Source organism: Oncorhynchus nerka, linkage group LG13 (genome assembly GCF_034236695.1).
Source record: "Oncorhynchus nerka isolate Pitt River linkage group LG13, Oner_Uvic_2.0, whole genome shotgun sequence".
Taxonomy (NCBI): Eukaryota; Metazoa; Chordata; class Actinopteri; order Salmoniformes; family Salmonidae; genus Oncorhynchus; species Oncorhynchus nerka.
Window position 1 is genome coordinate 90,038,687 of NC_088408.1, and position 18,555 is coordinate 90,057,241.

An 18,555-nucleotide genomic window follows, 5' to 3' on the forward strand; every position below is an offset into this window, starting at 1 on the left:
AGGAAGTTAAAGCTTGGTCACAAATGGGTCTTCCAAATGGACAATGACCCCAAGCATACTTCCAAAGTTGTGGCAAAATAGCTTAAGGACAACAAAGTCAAGGTATTGGAGTGGCCATCACAAAGCCCTAACCTCAATCCCATAGAAAAAGTGAGTGCGAGCAAGGAGGCCTGCAAGCCGGACTCAGTTACACCAGCTCTGTCAGGAGGAATAGGCCTCTACTGGGCTTTTACTTGGATTAAATGTCAGGAATTGTGAAAAACTGAGTTTAAATGTATTTTACTAAGGTGTGTGTAAAGTTCAGACTTCAACTGTATAAACTAGAAGTATATATGGGGGATTGGAAATAATGCAGATAATTACATTGATGGAAGCTACAATCTATCTGCAATGTCTACCCCCTGAAAACATTGTGATCATTACTGGCTGAAGGTGATGTATTTTCTTACATAGCTGTTTTTATAATTCCGTCTGTCTAAAACACTACCCTGGCACAGATTTGGGTGTAAAGCCTGAGCGGCTTAGCTCATTGTGAGAGAGTCTGATTGCAGTGAGCCAACACCTTCCGTTTTCTTCTCATATCATTGGATAAATTCTAAATGAAACTGTATCTGTTCAAAGAGCCTGAGGCTAATGCTTACAGATGATAAATAGAACAAAATAAAACAACTAGAATTTGAGATCCATTTGTACTATATACTGTACATGAAAACTCCACACTCTGAAAACTGGGAAATCAATTTGTAGTGCCTTGTCTTCTTTCGTAGGTCACATCATGCAGTCAGTGTGCAAACACAATTCTATGTGCTGTCTTTTCTCTGAAAGTCATATTTGCTCTTAAGGAATGTGACACAGTCTCATGTCGGTTATGTGGGAGTGACGGGTAGACAGAAGGAAGGAATGGTATAAATAACCTCTTAGAGCTATCCCCCTACTTTTTTCAATTTCCGCCTGAAGACATACCCAAATCTAACTGCCTGGAGCTCAGGCACAGAACCAAGGATATGCATATTCTTGGTACCATTTCAAAGAAAACACTCTAAAGTTTGTAAATGTGAATTGAATGTAGGAGAATTTATCACAATAGATCTGGTTTAGATAATACATTGAAAAAAAACATGTTTTTTTTTATTTTTATTGAAAAATATCTTTAAAATTAACAAGATATAACAAACATTCAGATAGGATGATGGGGAGAATTTCAGTGAAAAACACAAGAGGGCAACAGTACTTGTGCAAAGCTTCAGAATGAGAACTTCCAAAATGAGTGTGCTACATGACATTTATCATGAAGTCACCCAGGTGTCCCACACAAGTATCCCAAATGTACCCAAGTGGCCAAATTGGTGAAGGTATACATTTTGAATGGAATAACTATATACAAAATACCAAAATCGTATTCTAACACACACACCCCAAAAATGGAGAAAAAACATGAAGAAAAATATACACATTTACAAAATAACTCATTCAATATTTGGAAGACCCTCAGTCCTCTACACAATATTATGCTGCTGATGCCAGGTGCCATAGCACATCCATGCCTGCAGAAATACATTTGGGCAGATGAACACCACTTGTGGCAGGAGCTGGATGAAAAAGCTTCAGTGGGGGATGGACACCTTGGTACTGGGGGCTGCCATTTGGAGTCAGTGTCACTGTGAAAGAAAATGTTCAGTTAGAATAGTTTCACATATGAGCCCTGTATCAACAGGTATAATAAACAGATATATATATAGAGTACAGGGAACATAAGGTTGAATATATTATTATAGACCTGCTAGATCTACTGCCTCTATTATATTATGACAGACCAGCTAGATCTACTGTCTTTATTATATTACAACAGACCAGCTGTATCTACTGTCTCCATTTCACTTTGGCCATTGTTGTGGGCCTGCCCTCCCCTCAACAGCCTCAAATAGTCTCTTTCATTTCACAAATAATATTTTATATTATTAATTTCAAACAACGGCATTAGCATGAGAATAACTTACCAGTCCAAAACGATGTCCTCTCCGTTCAAAAAATATTCCTCTATTTGGGAATCGCTAAATGAATCGTCCTCGATCAATTTCTTGTAAAATTGTGTGTGCATCTGTATATCTACACTTAGATTTAGCTTTTCCTGACTTAGTCGCCATACTGATTGATATAGAAACAGATGAATATGCGCTTTACCAAAACAATGCTGTGCGCCACATGCGTTGCTCCTTCCGGTATGAAACTTCAATGGCTTATGACCCTCTTTACGCCAGAGTTTACTACATGGGTTGGTCTTCCAACAAATAAACATTACATATTGCCGTTTACCTCAGCTCATTGGCTATCTACCCAGCTAGATTTCAAGACGATCAGTGGTCATTGGGATAAAATACAGTCATTCATGAAACAGCGGGCAAATCATTGGTGCACAATGGTGTCATTACTTGTTGTCTTCAAATCGGTTTCTTTCAGTCAATACGTCCCGTGAAATGATCCATCCATCAGGTAAACAATTTATTTTATTGCAGTTTGTGATTTTGTTACGCCTGTGCTGGTTGAAATAGTTGTTTTTTATGGGGCTCTATCCTCAGATAATCGCATCGTATTCTTTCGCAGTAAATCCTGTTTTAAATCTGACAACGCAAGATTCTAGGCTTTCGAAACATGTGAGACACTTGTATTTTCATGAATGTTTAATATGACTATTTATGTAGCGATCACCGTATGTTGTCGAATTTCAGCCCGCTACCGGGTTCCGTGCGCAGAGGTTAAGCAATAAGGCCCAAGTGGGTGTGGCATATGGTCAATTTACCACGGCTAAGGGCTGTTCTTAAGCACGACGCAACTCAGAGTGACTGGATTTTTTATTTTTATTTCACCTTTATTTAACCAGGTAGGCTAGTTGAGAACAAATTCTCATTTACAAGTGCGACCTGGCCAAGATAAAGCAAAGCAGTGCGACACAAACAACAACACAGAGTTAAACATGGAATAAACAAACATACAGTCAATAACACAATAGAGAAAAAAAGTATATATAAAGTGTGTGCAAATGAGGTAAGATAAGGGAGGTAAGGCTATAAATAGGTCATAGTGGCGAAATAATGTCAATTTAGCAATTAAACACTGGAGTGATAGATGTGCAGAAGATGAATGTGCAAGTAGAGATACTGGGGTGCAAAGGAGCAGCAAACAAAATAACAGTATGGGGATGAGGTAGTTGGATGGGATATTTACAGATGGGCTATGTACAGGTGCAGTGATCTGTGAGCTGCTCTGACAGCTGGAGCTTAAAGTTAGTGAGGGAGATATAAGTCTCCAGCTTCAGTGATCGTTCCATTCATTGGCAGCAGAGAACTGGAAGGAAAGGCGGGCAAAGAAGGAGTTGGCTTTGGGGATTACCAGTGAAATATACCTGCTGGAGCACATGCTACGGGTGGGTGTTGCTGTGGTGACCAGTGAGCTGAGATAAGGCGGGGCTTTACCTAGCAAAGACTTATAGATGACCTGGAGCCAGTGGGTTTGGCGATGAATATGAAGCGAGGGCCTGCCAACTAGAGCACACAGGTTGCAGTGGTGGGTAGTATATGTGGCTTTGGTGACAAAACAGATGGCACTATGATAGACTGCATCCAATTTGCTGAGTAGAGTGAAGTCAAGGATCGGCAGGATAGTCAGATTTATGAGGGTATGTTTGATACAGTCCTTAGCCATCGTATATTGGCAATATACCACAAACACCCAAGGTACCTTATTGCTTTTATAAACTGGTTACCAACGTAATTACAATAGTAAAAAGATATGTTTTGTTATACCCATGGTATATGGTCTGCTATACCACGACCTTCAGCCAATCAGCATTCGTGGCTTGAACCACCCAGTTTATATTCATGCAAAAGACACAGCAAAGAACAATGTTGGTTTCTCCTATACCTTATTCCATCTGTCTGTTGACAAAATAAGCAACTACACTCCAAAAGGGTTCTTCAGCTATCCCCATAGGTGAACCCTTTTTGGTTCCAGGTAGAACCCTTTTTGGTTCCATGTAGAACACTTTTTGGTTCAATGTAGAACCCTCTGTGGAAAGGGTTCTACATGGAACCCAAAACAGTTATTCCTCGAACGAAAGAGTGTTCTTCAAAGGGTTCTACTATGGGGAGAGTTGACTAACCTATGTTTTTCATCTGATATGTTCTCTGTTTGCTGGTTGAGAGAGGGACAGAGAGAAAGACAGAGAGACAGACAGCAAGACAATTATACAGACAGAGGGTCAGAGAGAAAGTGAGACAGAGGGACAGACATAGAGACAGAGATGTATTCCCAAAACTACTAACAGTTTGAACAATCCTGTTGGCATCCACTCTACTGTAGGTGTCAAAAGATATTCAGAGTGTTAATTTAACACATGCTCAGTCTATCGGAGTTGAAACTCATCATCCAAACTAAATGATAGAATCTCGCTATTACCATTTTTCAGCAAGCTCTTGTAATTGAAACCAGTCGCAGCACTGAATGGGTTTCCTCTACTGTGCCAAGCCAAAGTGTGTGTGTGTGTGTGTGTGTGTGTGTGTGTGTGTGTGTGTGTGTGTGTGTGTGTGTGTGTGTGTGTGTGTGTGTGTGTGTGTGTGTGTGTGTGTGTGTGTGTGTGTGTGTGTGTGTTTGTGTGTGTGCGTGCCCCTGTGAGGCTGTGCGTGCATATGTGACTCGAGATTCAATTAACTGTTCATCTCGTTTCTGTCCCAGCGAATTTCTGCATCAATAACCACGGTGGAGACGATCTCTCACAAGACCTGACCAGCGACACACAATCAGATGCTGTCATTCACACTTACGCATGCATTCTGTCATGGTCAGATTGGCCAACATGTAATTCATTTGGATTGTCTTACAGTACATTGATATACATCTCCTCAATCCTAAACAGCACAATATAGCAATAGTCAATCCATCAGAATCAACCGTGCAACCAAGTGCTGCTGTCTGTGTCATAGTATATACCGTTACTGGAGAGTGGGTTGACTGCCTTAGGCCTGCTTCCCTCTCTGTATCTGCACTCAAAACTATTGTGTTCCCTTGAAATACAATCTATAAATATACTCTATCAGATCCATAAACCTCAATCAGATGACAGGGGATTGTTGGGGAGTGTTGCAGTGTATAAAGCCAGCCAGACACAGTAAGACTGAATCCAACCCTACAATAGTAGATGTCTGTCACAATGTAGGCATTCAGTCATTGAGGTGATTCATCCACTGGATTTCTATTCCAATACAAGGCGGAGGAGTGTTGTAATATGTATAGCTAGTAAGGCAGCCAGCCACCACAACACTGAATGTAACCCTACAATGGGAAATGTCTGTCACAATATTTACATCAGTGAGATTCACTGTGACAGGGGGATAGTAGCAGTGTGTGATTCAATAGTAAACCAGACAGATCCCACAACAATAAATACAGCTCTAAAATAAGCTTTCTGTCAAAAAGACAGATTTCTGACATAATACATGTGAGCATGTCTGTGTGTTGTAATGTGTATTACAGCCAGCCAACACAATACTGAATATAACCACACAATACTTAAAATAACCCCACAATACTGAATATAACCCCACGATACTGAATATAACTCCACAATACTGAATATGACCCCACAATACTGAATATAACTCCACAATACTTAAAATAACCCCACAATACTGAATATAACTCCACAATACTTAAAATAACCCCACAATACTGAATATAACGCCACAATACTGAATATGACCCCACAATACTGAATATGACCCCACAATACTGAATATGACCCCACAATACTGAATATGACCCCATAATACTGAATATGACCCCATAATACTGAATATGACCCCTGTCGTGTCTTTGGCATCATTAAAAGTGAAGACTGTTATTTTCTCAAATCAATTCTCTGTAATTATTATTATGTGATTAAACTCATCAGGTAAATGTAATTAACTAGGAAGTCGGGGCACCAAGGAAAATCATCAGATTACAAAGTTATAATTATCCTAATATAACTCTTCAGATATTTTAATATCTGATCAATTAGTCTTCTTATTAATGAATTATTATTTACCTCACATTAGCGTCATTCCAGACGTCGTAAATTGTTGGTTATCTGCACGAACCAGCCTTAACTATGAATCATCCATATACCAATTGGCTAAATCAGTGATTTACTAACTAATTAAATAATCACAGAAATGCATAAACAAACAACACAGTAGATATTGGTTATTAACACAGGACAGGGAAGATGCCCTAGTGGGCCAAGCCGATATGACTGCTTGGTGGACAAAGGGAAGTGGGTGTGGACTGAGCGAGAATGGGAAAGACCAGATGGATCACTACACACAGTACTACTATAATTATATTAATTGAAATGCTAATCCTTTGCACATGAACACTCACTCACTCGGGAATAATTGCAATCAATATATATTCACATCCAGGTGTCATCGTGATCTCTGTTGGAATCTTCAGTCCGTCTGCTGGAGACTCAGTTCATCCGCATCTCTCTCTTTCTCTGCATCCCTGAAGATCAAAGTCTTTTGTGGTTAGAATAGATACTTCAGAGTACCATTCAGAAATGTTCTCATAGAGTAGATGTTTTGGCGGTTGTCGGTAATAGCATCCCAGGTTTACATAATTTCTAGCTGCAGACTAGTAATTAGTATCTAAGATTTGTTCTTATTCTGTCGGGATCGATCAACCATTTCCAGCCGTGTAGCCAATGCTCCACGTGGAATGGTTAGGAATTCAATAATGATTCGCAATCGCAGCTCATGCTGTGGGTTTGCTCAGACTTGGTATTCAAACCTGTGCCACCTCAGCTGACACCGAGGTATTAGTGGTCTGAAGAGGATTTCCTCAGGAGGGGTTTTTATTCGTGATAATAGGAAAGGACTGTTCCATGATACCAGATCATGTCTGTATTCACTGGGGCGGGCCAATGACTTTGTTAAACTTTAAAGGGAATACAATTCTCTAACATTAAAGGTTTAACATCACATTACATCATTTCACAAATGGTTTCATCTTTACTCATTCATTTTGTGTCCACGGCCCAATACCACCTATTCACAAGTGGACATTTAGTTTCAAATTCTCATTTTGGGAAATTAGGAGTTGGCCATGGGAAATTAGGAGTTGGCCATGTGAAATCCTTTGTTCTCTCTGTCACTCTTTCTGCATGTCCAGGAGGAGAGAGTCTCTGCAACGAATTTACGACCAGAGATAACAGAACTCGGGTGTAGGAGAGAGCGGGAAGCCATGATCTAAACCCAGAAGGAGCCACACCATGACACCTCACAATACTGAATATAACCCCACAATACTGCATATAACACCAGAATACTGAAAATGAGCCCACAATACTGCATATAAACCCACCATACTGAGTATAACACCACAATACTGAATATAAAACCCAACAACACTTAATAGAACCACACAATACTGAATATGACCCCACAATACTGAATACAAACCAACAATACTGGGGGAAAAACACACTACTGAATATGACCCAACAAAAATGAGTATAACCCCAGAATAGTGAATATAACCCCCCAATACCTAATATGAACACACAATACTGAAAATGACCACACAATACTGAATATGACCCCACAAAAGAAATATAACACCGAAAATACTAAAAATAAGATCACAATACTGAATATAATACTACAATACTGAAAAAACACAGAATACTGAATATACACTAAATGCTGAAAATAACACCACAGTACTGAATATAACACCACAATGCTGAATATAACATCACAATACTGAAAACAACCCCACAACACTGAAAAAAAACAATACTGAATAAAACCCCACAATTCTGAATATTACAACACAATACTAAATTTTACCCCACAATATTGAATAAAACACTACAATACTGAATATAACACCACCATAGTGAATATAACTAAACAATACTGAATATAACCCCACAATACTAAAAATAACCCCACAATACTGAATATGACCCCACAATCCTGAAAATAACTCCACAATATTATTATATTAAGTGGAATTGTTTAAAGTGGCTAGTGATACATTTTTACATCAATTTCCATCAATTTCCATTATTAAAGTGGCTGGAGTTGAGTCAGTATGTTGGCAGCAGCCACTCAATGTTAGTGGTGGCTGTTTAACAGTCTGATGGCCTTGAGATAGAAGCTGTTTTTCAGTCTCTCGGTCCCTGCTTTAATGCACCTGTACTGACCTTGCCTTCTGGATGATAACAGGGTGAACAGGCAGTGGCTCGGGTGGTTGTTGTCCTTGATGATCTTTATGGCCTTCCTGTGACATCGGTGGTGTAGGTGTCCTGGAGGTCAGGTAGTTTGCCCCCGGTGATGCGTTGTGCAGACCTCCTATCCTCAGGAGAGCCTTACGGTTCTGGGCGGAGCAGTTGCCGTACCAGGCGGTGAGACAGCCCGAAAGGACACTCTCGATTGTGCATCTGTAGAAGTTTGTGAGTGCTTTTGGTGACAAGCCGAATTTCTTCAGTCTCCTGCGGTTGAAGAGGCACCGCTGTGCCTTCTTCACAACGCTGTCTGTGTGGGTGGACCAATTCAGTTTGTCCGTGATGTATACGCCGAGGAACTTAAAACTTACTACCTTCTCCACTACTGTCCTTTCGATGTGGATAGGGGGGTGCTCGCTCTGCTGTTTTGTTTTGTTGACGATGAGTGTGAGGTTATTTTCCTGACACCACACTCCGAGAGCCCTCACCTCCTCCCTGTAGGCCGTCTCATCGTTGTTGGTAATCAAGCCCACCACTGTAGTGTCGTCCGCAAACTTGATGATTGAGTTGGAGGCGTGCATGGCCACGCAGTCGTGGGTGAACAGGGAGTACAGGAGAGGGCTCAGAACGCACCCTTGTGGGACCCCAGTGTTGAGGATCAGCGGGGTGGAGATGCTGTTATCTACCCTCACCACCTGGGGACGGCCCGTCAGGAAGTCCAGTACCCAGTTGCACAGGGCGGGGTCGAGAACCAGGATCTCGAGCTTGATGACGAGTTTGGAGGGTACTATGGTGTTAAATGCTGAGCTGTAGTCGATGAACAGCATTCTCACATAGGTATTCCTCTTGTCCAGATGGGTTAGGGCAGTGTGTAGTGTGGTTGCGATTGCATCGTCTGTGGACCTATTGGGGCGGTAAGCAAATTGGAGTGGGTCTAGGGTGTCAGGTAGGGTGGAGGTGATATGGTCCTTGACTAGTACCTCAAAGCACTTCATGATGACGGAAGTGAGTGCTACGGGCGATAGTCATTTAGCTCAGTTACCTTAGCTTTCTTGGGAACGGAAATAATGGTGGGCCTCTTGAAGCATGTGGGAACAGCAAGTTGGGATAAGGATTGATTGAATATGTCTATAAACACACCAGCCAGCTGGTCTGCGCATGCTCTGAGGACGCTTCTGGGGATGCCGTCTGGGCCTGCAGCCTTGCGAGGGTTATAACGTTTAAATGTTATACTCATGTTGGCTGCAGTGAAGGAGAGTCAGCAGGTTTTGGTAGCAGGCAGTGTCAGTGGCACTGTATTGTCCTCAAAGCGAGCAAAGATGCTATTTAGTCTGTCTGGGAGCAAGACATCCTGGTCTGCGACGGTGCTGGTTTTGTTTTTGTAATCCGTGATTGACTGTAGACCCTGCCACATACCTCTTGTGTCTGAGCAGTTGAATTGCAACTCTACTTAATCTCTATACTGACATTTAGCTTGTCTGATTGCCTTGCGGAGGGAATAGCTACACTGTTTGTATTCGGTCATGTTTCCGGTCACCTTGCCCTGGTTAAAAGCAGTGGTTCGCGCTTTCAGTTTCGCGCGAATGCTGCCATCAATCCACGGTTTCTGGTTCGGGAATGTTTTAATCGTTGCAGTGGGTATAACATCGCCGATGCACTTTCTAATGAACTCGCTCAACGAATCAGCGTATTCGTCAATGTTCTTGTTGGACGCAATGCGGAACATATCCCAATCCATGTGATCGAAGCAGTCTTGAAGCGTGGAATCAGATAGGTCGGACCAGCGTTGAACAGACCTGAGCGCTGGAGCTTCGTTTCTGTCTGTAGGCTGGAAGCTACAAAATGGAGTCGTGGTCAGCTTTTCCGAAAGGAGGGCGGGGAGGGCCTTATATGCGGAGTCTTGTTTTCAGATTAGCCTTGTTAAAATCCCTAGCTACAATGAATGCAGTCACAGGATATGTGGTTTCCAGTTTACAAAGAGTCAAATAAAGTTTGTTCAGGGCCATCGATGTGTCTGCTTGGGGGGTAATATATATGGCTGTGATTTTAATCAAAGAGAATTCCCTTGGTAGACAATCAGGTCGACATTTGATTGTGAGGAATTCTAAGTCAGGTGAACAGAAGGTCTTGAGTTCCTGAATGTTGTTATGATCACACTACGTCTCGTTAATCATAAGGCATACCCCCCCCCCCGAACCCTCTTCTTACCAGAAAGATGCTTGTTTCTGTCGGTGCGATGCCTGAAGAAACCAGCTGGCTGCACTGACTCCGATAGCTTCTCTCGAGTGAGCCATGTTTCCGTGAAGCAAAGAACGTTACAGTCTCTGATGTCTCTCTGGAATGCTACCCTTGCTCGGATTTCATCAACCTTGTTGTCAAGAGACTGGACATTGGCGAGTGGTATGCTAGGGAGTGGTGCGCGATGTGCCCGTCTCCGGAGCCTGACCAGAAGACCGCTTCATTTGCCCCTTTTACGGCGACGTTGTTTTGGTTCGCCGGCTGGTATCCGATCCATTGTCCTGGGTTGAAGGCAAAACACAGGATCCGCTTCGGGAAAGTCATATTCCTGGTCGTAATGATGGTGAGTTGACATTGCTCTTATATTCAGTAGTTCCTCCCGACTGTTATGTAATGAAACCCAAGATTACCTGGGGTACCAATGTAAGAAATAACACGTAAAAAAAACCTAAATACTGCATAGTTTCCCAGGAACGCGAAGCGAGGCGGCCTTCTCTGTCGGCGCCGGAGTATGGTATACTGAATGTAACCCAACAATCCTGAATATAACACTGCAATACTGAAATCCACAATACTGAATATAACACCACAATACTGAATATAACACCAAAAATGTAATATGACCCCACAAAACTGAATATAACACCACAATGTAATTTTACCTTTATTTAACTAGGCAAGTCAGTTAAGAACAAATTCCTATTTTCAATGACAGCCTAGGAACAGTGGGTTAACTGCCTTGTTCAGGGGCAGAAGAACAGATTTTGTACCTTGTCAGCTCGGGGGTTTGAACTTGCAACCTTCCGGTTACTAGTCCAACGCTCTAACCACTAGCCTACCCAGGCGACCCACAATACAGAATAGAACCACACAAAAGGGAATATAACACCACAATACTGAATAATACGATACAATACTGAATATACTATAACCACACAATACTGAATGTCAAACCACAATACTGAATATTACACCACAATACTGAATATAACCTCAGAATGTTGAATATAAAACCACAATATTGAATTTAACACCACAATATTGAATGTTAATCCACAATACTGAATATTACTCCACAATACTCAATATTATCCTATAATACTGAATATAACCCCACAATACTGAATACAACCCCACAATACTGAATCTAACACCAGAATACTGAATATAAAACCACAGTACTGAATATTACCCCACAATACTGAATATAACCCCACAATGGGATATGTTTGTCACAGTGTCAGCGTTTTCTCATTTAGATGATTTCTCCACAGGGTTTTCTATGTAATGGAGCTTTTGTGTCTGCCACAGGCTTACATCTAATTTTCTGTTCATATAGATGCTGATAATCTTGCAATAGGGAAACTTCTTGCGTGAGGATCAATACATACAAACATTAACAATGGTGATCTCTAACCCTTATCTGGGAAAGTTAGAGGGAGCAACACCTTCATACTAGAATGTTACTGATGGTCAGTCACTGACTTGCAAGTCCACCATGAGACAATTACAACATACAGGTGTGCTCTCCTTAAAATTACCTTACATTAGAAATAAATCCCAAATAAATGATCAGTGATGAGCTAAAACAAAATTGAATCTCAATCTTATCTGGGCAAATGGTGGATAGGCTTGTAGAACTGTCTTTAAAAGATAATCTGTGGACATCCCACGCCTCTCACAAATCCCCTTTCACCTGCAAACACAACATGTTTATACTACACACAATTGGCCCACTAACTGACGATCAAATAAATGGATTAATTGATAACTTCATAACTAGATCAACTATAAAGTTGAGGTAGCGAAGTAACAAATTATCTGTGAGTGACAATCTACAGTGGGTGGACGCTATTCCAAACGGAGTCGCACCTAGTCAACATGGTGAGGCAAGGGACTGATTCAAATACGGACTCCCTGAGCGGCGCTGTCCGTGGTGCTGAATCTACTTGCACTGATGGCGACAGTCTAAAATAACTCACCGCTCTCTTGCCATTACTTTGACTCAAGACCTCTCTTCACCAAGTGTGAATTGATAATGAAACGATTATGTGAGATGAAAGGCTACAGCATAGCTGCGAGCTGGCAATGGAACCAGAGCTGGGAACAGAACCAGAGCTGGGAACAGAACCAGAGCTGGGAACAGAACCAGAGCTGGGAACAGAACCAGAGCTGGGAACAGAACATGTTAACTCTCCTCCTCACCTTCCACCTCGTCCTCGGGCAGGTTGACCGGGGCTCGGTAGGCGAGCATGTCTGGGATGGTGCAGATGCCCCGGTACATCAAATTGGAGGTGATTGGGTGCATGATAGGCATGGCTGCGGTGACGGTCTGGGGCTGCCACCTGTGCCCTGATCTTCATATAAGGGAGAGTTCAAGAGAGTCACTCACAACTTTTCTCCAGTTTCAAACAGGGTGCGGAGGATCAAGTCCATGAATAGAAAGGAACAGATGTGGTCCCAGATTCGAGAGGCAGGAGAGAAGAGAGGATCCGTGGTAGCCTATCCCCCGTTCCTTGGTGAATGAACACGGAGAAGACTAGTGGATTATTGTTTTTATATATAAATATAAACTTGACGTTGTCACTGTATCTCCTTTTTATTTTTCTGGATACTTGACAGTTATTTGTTACACAAATTGCGAGATATATCTAGCCTGGGTTGAGGAAATTAATTGACAATCATCAAGTTGAATTAATTGCCTAAATTGTCACACTTACACAGGCTATTTGCTGAACAAGACTAAACACATCACGGTGGCTCCATCTGCTGAGACACACCGCTAGTGAGATGTACAGCGGTTTCTCTCACTGGATTAGAAAACAAACAGATAAAATCCAAAAACAATGAGATCATTCAAAGATGCTTAATCCGTTGTTTTAGTCCAGTCATTAGTGCAGAAGCAGAATGTTCGTTCATCCACTTGTTGGATCTTTTGGATGCTTGTTATTTTCCTTGTAGGCACGGTGTCCTTTTACCTTTCCATTGAGCTTTTAGTGAAAAGATCCAGGTGAGAAACACAAAATAAATACGGACAGGGTAGAAATCAAAAGTCCAAATGTACCTTCACTCAAACACAATAAATGTAAAGTCACCGAATCCTTAGAACTGAAAATAGCCTATGCATTCAGCGCGTGGGCACACTCGCTCGCTCTTATTTGGTCATTGGAACGGGGGCGGCTTTCCATCTCCAATTCACTCTTCGCTCCACAGGTGAGGGGACGACGCTCTGTGTGGATTTTGTGAACTGCAACCCTGGCTCCTGTGTATAGTCAGCTATCTCTCTCCCACAGGAACACACACACACATTCCGTACCCTGACTCCAGTGTGTGTGGCTCTCTCGAACTGCGTGAATTCTGTATTCCACACAGCGCACGCACTAAATCCCGGTCTTGCTTGCCCGTAGCGACACACGTGCTCCCCGGGTACCAAACAAACCATGAGAGCTGTGATTAATGACCACGAGCCACATTGTAGGATACGGATGATTTCTACCCTAGCATCTCTCCTAATGGAAATTCATATATTTTAATCTTAAGCCTTAAATGACATACTCTAGATGTTATACACTGAACAGCCAGGTGTTATATTGTGTCTGTTGACCAGAAACCATCGAAGGTGAAGCCAGTAAATGAGTAGAATTGAAATCATGCTAGTGGCTGTCATAATGCAGTAACAGTAAGTAACACACGTTTCTCATTAAGTTGATATGGATGAAAAATGTTTCTGTTTTTTTCAGATAGCGGTTCATTACTGGCCTGTTGTTGTGTGGTTTAATAAACTGCTTAGTGTTTTAAAAGATAAGTCACACACCCTTCCTTCCCGAGAGTGGCTGCCGAGGCAGATATATTTGCATAAGAATGGACAAGGGCATATACAGTAGGTTAATTTGCTTTTGAAAACCTTCACAATTTTGCATCATTAGCCCTTATCAACACTGCTGTGTGTGTGTTGCGCTTCGGGGGAAGTGGTACTCGCTAAGAAAGAAACGTGATGCCCATAACACTAGCAAGGCAGAGGTTCTGGTTTCTATTCTTGGTGTAGCCTGAATTAAGAGGAAGTGGTTCTCGCTTAACAAGCAGCGTGACGTCCTTTTCACATGAGTGTGTCTCTCTCACCCTTTCTCCCTCCCCCCTCTCTCTAACCCCCTTTCCCTCTCTCTCTCTCTCTCTCTCTCTCTCTCTCTGATGCACCAAAAATTCTTCCTGACTGGGTATGATAACATTGTTTGATCACACTGTGGTTGAAGCTATGTTGACGACTGTGGAGGACAAGGTTGGGTCAATTCCATCTAAACTGAGGAATCAAATTTCCAGTCCTGAATTGAATTCCAACATGGCCGCAATCCTGGTGTTGTTGAGTCATGTTTAATTCTTAGAATTGAAAAGTAATGACATTACATCAAACAAATCATGAGTATACTGTTAAGAGTAAACAGACACACACAAACAAACACACACACACACACACACACACACACACACACACACACACACACACACACACACACACACACACATACACTACCGTTCAAAAGTTTGGGGTGACTTAGAAATGTAATTGTTTTTGAAAAAAATGTATATTTATTGTTAATTAAATTAACATAAAAATGCTCAGTTGTGCACCGGGACCTCCCACTCCTCTTTCTATTCTGGTTAGGGCCAGTTTGCGCTGTTCTGTGAAGGGAGTAGTACACAGTGTTGTATAAGATCTTCAGTTTCTTTGAAATTTCTCACATGGAATAGCCTTAATTTCTCAGAACAAGAACAGACTGACGAGTTTCAGAAGAAAGTCCTTTGTTTCTGGCCATTTTGGGCCTGTAATTGAACCCACAAATGCGGATGCTCCAGATACTCAACTAGTCCAAAGAAGGCCAGTTTTATTGCTTCTTTAATCAGAACAACTGTTTTCAGATGTGCTAACATTATTACAAAAGGGTTTTCTATGATCAATTAGCCTTTTAAAATGAAATAATAGGATTAGCTAACACAACGTGTTATTTGAACACAGGAGTGATGGTTGCTGACAATGGGCCTCTGTACGCCTATGTAGATATTCCACAAAAAAATCTGCAGTTTTTCCAGCTTCAATAGTCATTCACAACATTATTAACAATGTCTACACTGTATTTATGATCAATTTAATGTTATTTTAATTGACAAAAAATTGCTTTTCTTTCAAAAACAATGACATTTCTAGTGACCCCAAACCTTTGAACGGTGGTGTACATATACCTGTGAGACACACATGACATCCTGTGGACCTCAATTGTATTAATCCTTCCTCTGATCTCTCTCTCTCTCTCTCGCTCTCCCTCTCTCTCTGTTCCTCTGATCTCTCTCTCCTTTGCTCTCCCTCCATATCTCGCTCTCTCCCCTCTCTCTATGTCTCTCTCTCTCTGTCTTTCTCTCTCTTTCTTTCCCTGCCTCTATTCCACCCTCCATACATCCCATCCCTGTGTTAAATCAAAAGGCTGAGTAAAAACAACTCTCCACGTGATTGTTTGTTTCAACCAAGCATGGTCTGTGACTAACAATACCCTTCTCAGAAGAAACATTGAAAGCTTCTTTGGCATCTCCAAAATGATTCTCTGCAGCTACCACTTCCTCCTTATTGTCTAAAGGAGAAAACCCATTGCACCGAGTGACGGTTTGCCGGTTCACCATTTCTCCACCGTTCATTTGGCACTGTGTGTTTTAGGGACCAAAACACACCGTCACTCTGTTCAGAGATGCTAAGTAATCTCGGCCGGTAAATGCTACCGACCGGTGTGTCTGTGCCTTAACAGCACAAACCTGGACTCTCACACTTTTCTGTTCATAAAGCAGCCTACCTAAAGTCCACTCAATGGGGAGGCACTGAGAAGGTCAGACTGCTTTGTGCTTCCAATAGACACTCAATAGCCCTGACGTTTAGAACCTGATGCAGTCAGGGCCTTCCTTTGTAACTGCAGGTATATAATGATTTCCCTTTCCTGTGTAAGAGTATGTATCCTACTGTTTCTGGTTCACCTCAATGTCAGTGGTTTGGTGTGTCTGTCTGTCTGTTTGTCTGTCTGTCTCACTGTCTGTCACAGCGCTAGCACTAGATGGCAGTGTTCCTACCATTACTGCCCACACAACACTCACTGCTTAAGCCCTCTCAATTTACTGAATTCCAAATTGACAAATATACCTTGTACCCCTAAGGCAGCTGTGTAGATGCGAGAAACAGTTAGGGGGAAGAGGATAGATTTGGAATTCAGTGTATGTTGTCTGGTAGATGTTCCCCATAAACATTATTTTTGCTGACCCTGTTTCAGTTCTTAGGAACAACTTCTTCCCACTCTGTGTCCATGAGTTATGAGATAGTGTAGCATAGAGACAAGGCATGCCTGGGCTGGGCTTGGAAGAACTAGAAGCCAAGAGATCACATAGCATGGAACTAATGGGCTAGGGGAGCTGGGGTAGGGTATTTAAGTTAGGGGAGCTGGGGTAGAGTATTTGAGTTAGGGGAGCTGGGGTAGGTATTTGAGTTAGGGGAGCTGGGGTAGGTATTTGAGTTAGGGGAGCTGGGGTAGGGTATTTGAGTTAGGGGAGCTGGGGTAGGTATTTGAGTTAGGGAGCTGGGGTAGGGTATTTGAGTTAGGGGAGCTGGGGTAGGTATTTGAGTTAGGGGAGCTGGGCTAGGTATTTAAGTTAGGGGAGCTGGGGTAGAGTATTTGAGTTAGGGAGCTGGGGTAGGTATTTGAGTTAGGGGAGCTGGGGTATGGTATTTGAGTTAGGGGAGCTGGGGTAGGTATTTGAGTTAGGGGAGCTTGGGTAGGGTATTTGAGTTAGGGGAGCTGGGGTAGGTATTTGAGTTAGGGAGCTGGGGTAGGTATTTGAGTTAGGGGAGCTGGGGTAGGTATTTAAGTTAGGGGAGCTGGGGTAGAGTATTTGAGTTAGGGGAGCTGGGTAGAGTATTTAAGTTAGGGAGCTGGGTTAGAGTATTTGAGTTAGGGGAGCTGGGTAGAGTATTTGAGTTAGGGGAGCTGGGGTAGGTATTTGAGTTAGGGGAGCTGGGGTAGGGTATTTGAGTTAGGGAGCTGGGGTAGGTATTTGAGTTAGGGAGCTGGGGTAGGTATTTGAGTTAGGGGAGCTGGGGTAGGTATTTGAGTTAGGGGAGCTGGGGTATGGTATTTGAGTTAGGGAGCTGGGGTAGGTATTTGAGTTAGGGGAGCTGGGGTAGGGTATTTGAGTTAGGGGAGCTAGGGTCGGGTATTTGAGTTAGGGGAGCTGGGGTAGGGTCTTTGAGTTAGGGGAGGTGGGGTAGGGTATTTGAGTTAGGGGAGCTGGGGTAGGGTAGCTGAGTTAAGGGAGCTGGGGTAGAGTAGCTAAGTTAGGGGAGCTGAGGTAGGGTATTTGAGTTAGGGGAGCTGGGGTAGGGTATTTGAGTTAGGGGAGCTGGGGTAGGGTATTTGAGTTAGGGGAGCTGGGGTAAGGTATTTGAGTTAGGGGAGCTGGGTAGGGTAGTTGAGTTAAGGGAGCTGGGTAGGGTATTTGAGTTAGGGGAGCTGGGGTAGGGTATTTGAGTTAGGGGAGCTGGGGTAGGTTATTTGACTTGGGGGTGCATAACGGGGGGCTCCGGTGATGCCCATCAGGTCTCTGATGACAGCTTGGCATTGCAGATTTAAACTTACTCACACAGAGCCTAGCTCCTCAGCTGCCTGGCAGTTATTCCCCAAAGACAGGAGGCTCACAGGAGGCTGATAGCCTTTTCCTTAGACTATTTTTCTCTATCGCACCATCTCTTTAGAGAAGAGGAAGAAATGACAAGTCTGTAACAAGGACCAAGTGGAGGAGAGAGGCAGAGCTTTTTGGGAAGAAGCCTGATTGCATTGTTCCATATGAAAGAGAGGGGAGAGATAAATAAGTAGAAAAGACAGAGAACGGGAGGAGGGGAGAGACAGAGAGGAGATTGAACATTTGAGAAAAAATAATTTAATCCAAATACATTTTATAACACAGAATGCAATAATAATCTCAAATCCTTCAAAGTACACTAAGCAGATTTAGTTTTAAATTCGCAAATT

General features: G+C 42.5%; 1 protein-coding gene across 1 annotated transcript in view; it reads right to left on the reverse strand.

Moving 5' to 3' along the window:
• The window catches only part of LOC115140615 (calcium-binding protein 7-like), a 48,833-nt gene extending 36,015 nt beyond the window's left edge, over positions 1-12,818 (reverse strand). Inside the window, exon 1 of the mRNA XM_065026062.1 lies at positions 12,707-12,818. Coding sequence (XP_064882134.1) covers positions 12,707-12,818 — 112 coding nt within the window. The remainder of the gene's footprint in view (positions 1-12,706) is intronic.
• Positions 12,819-18,555: the final 5,737 nt, after the last annotated feature.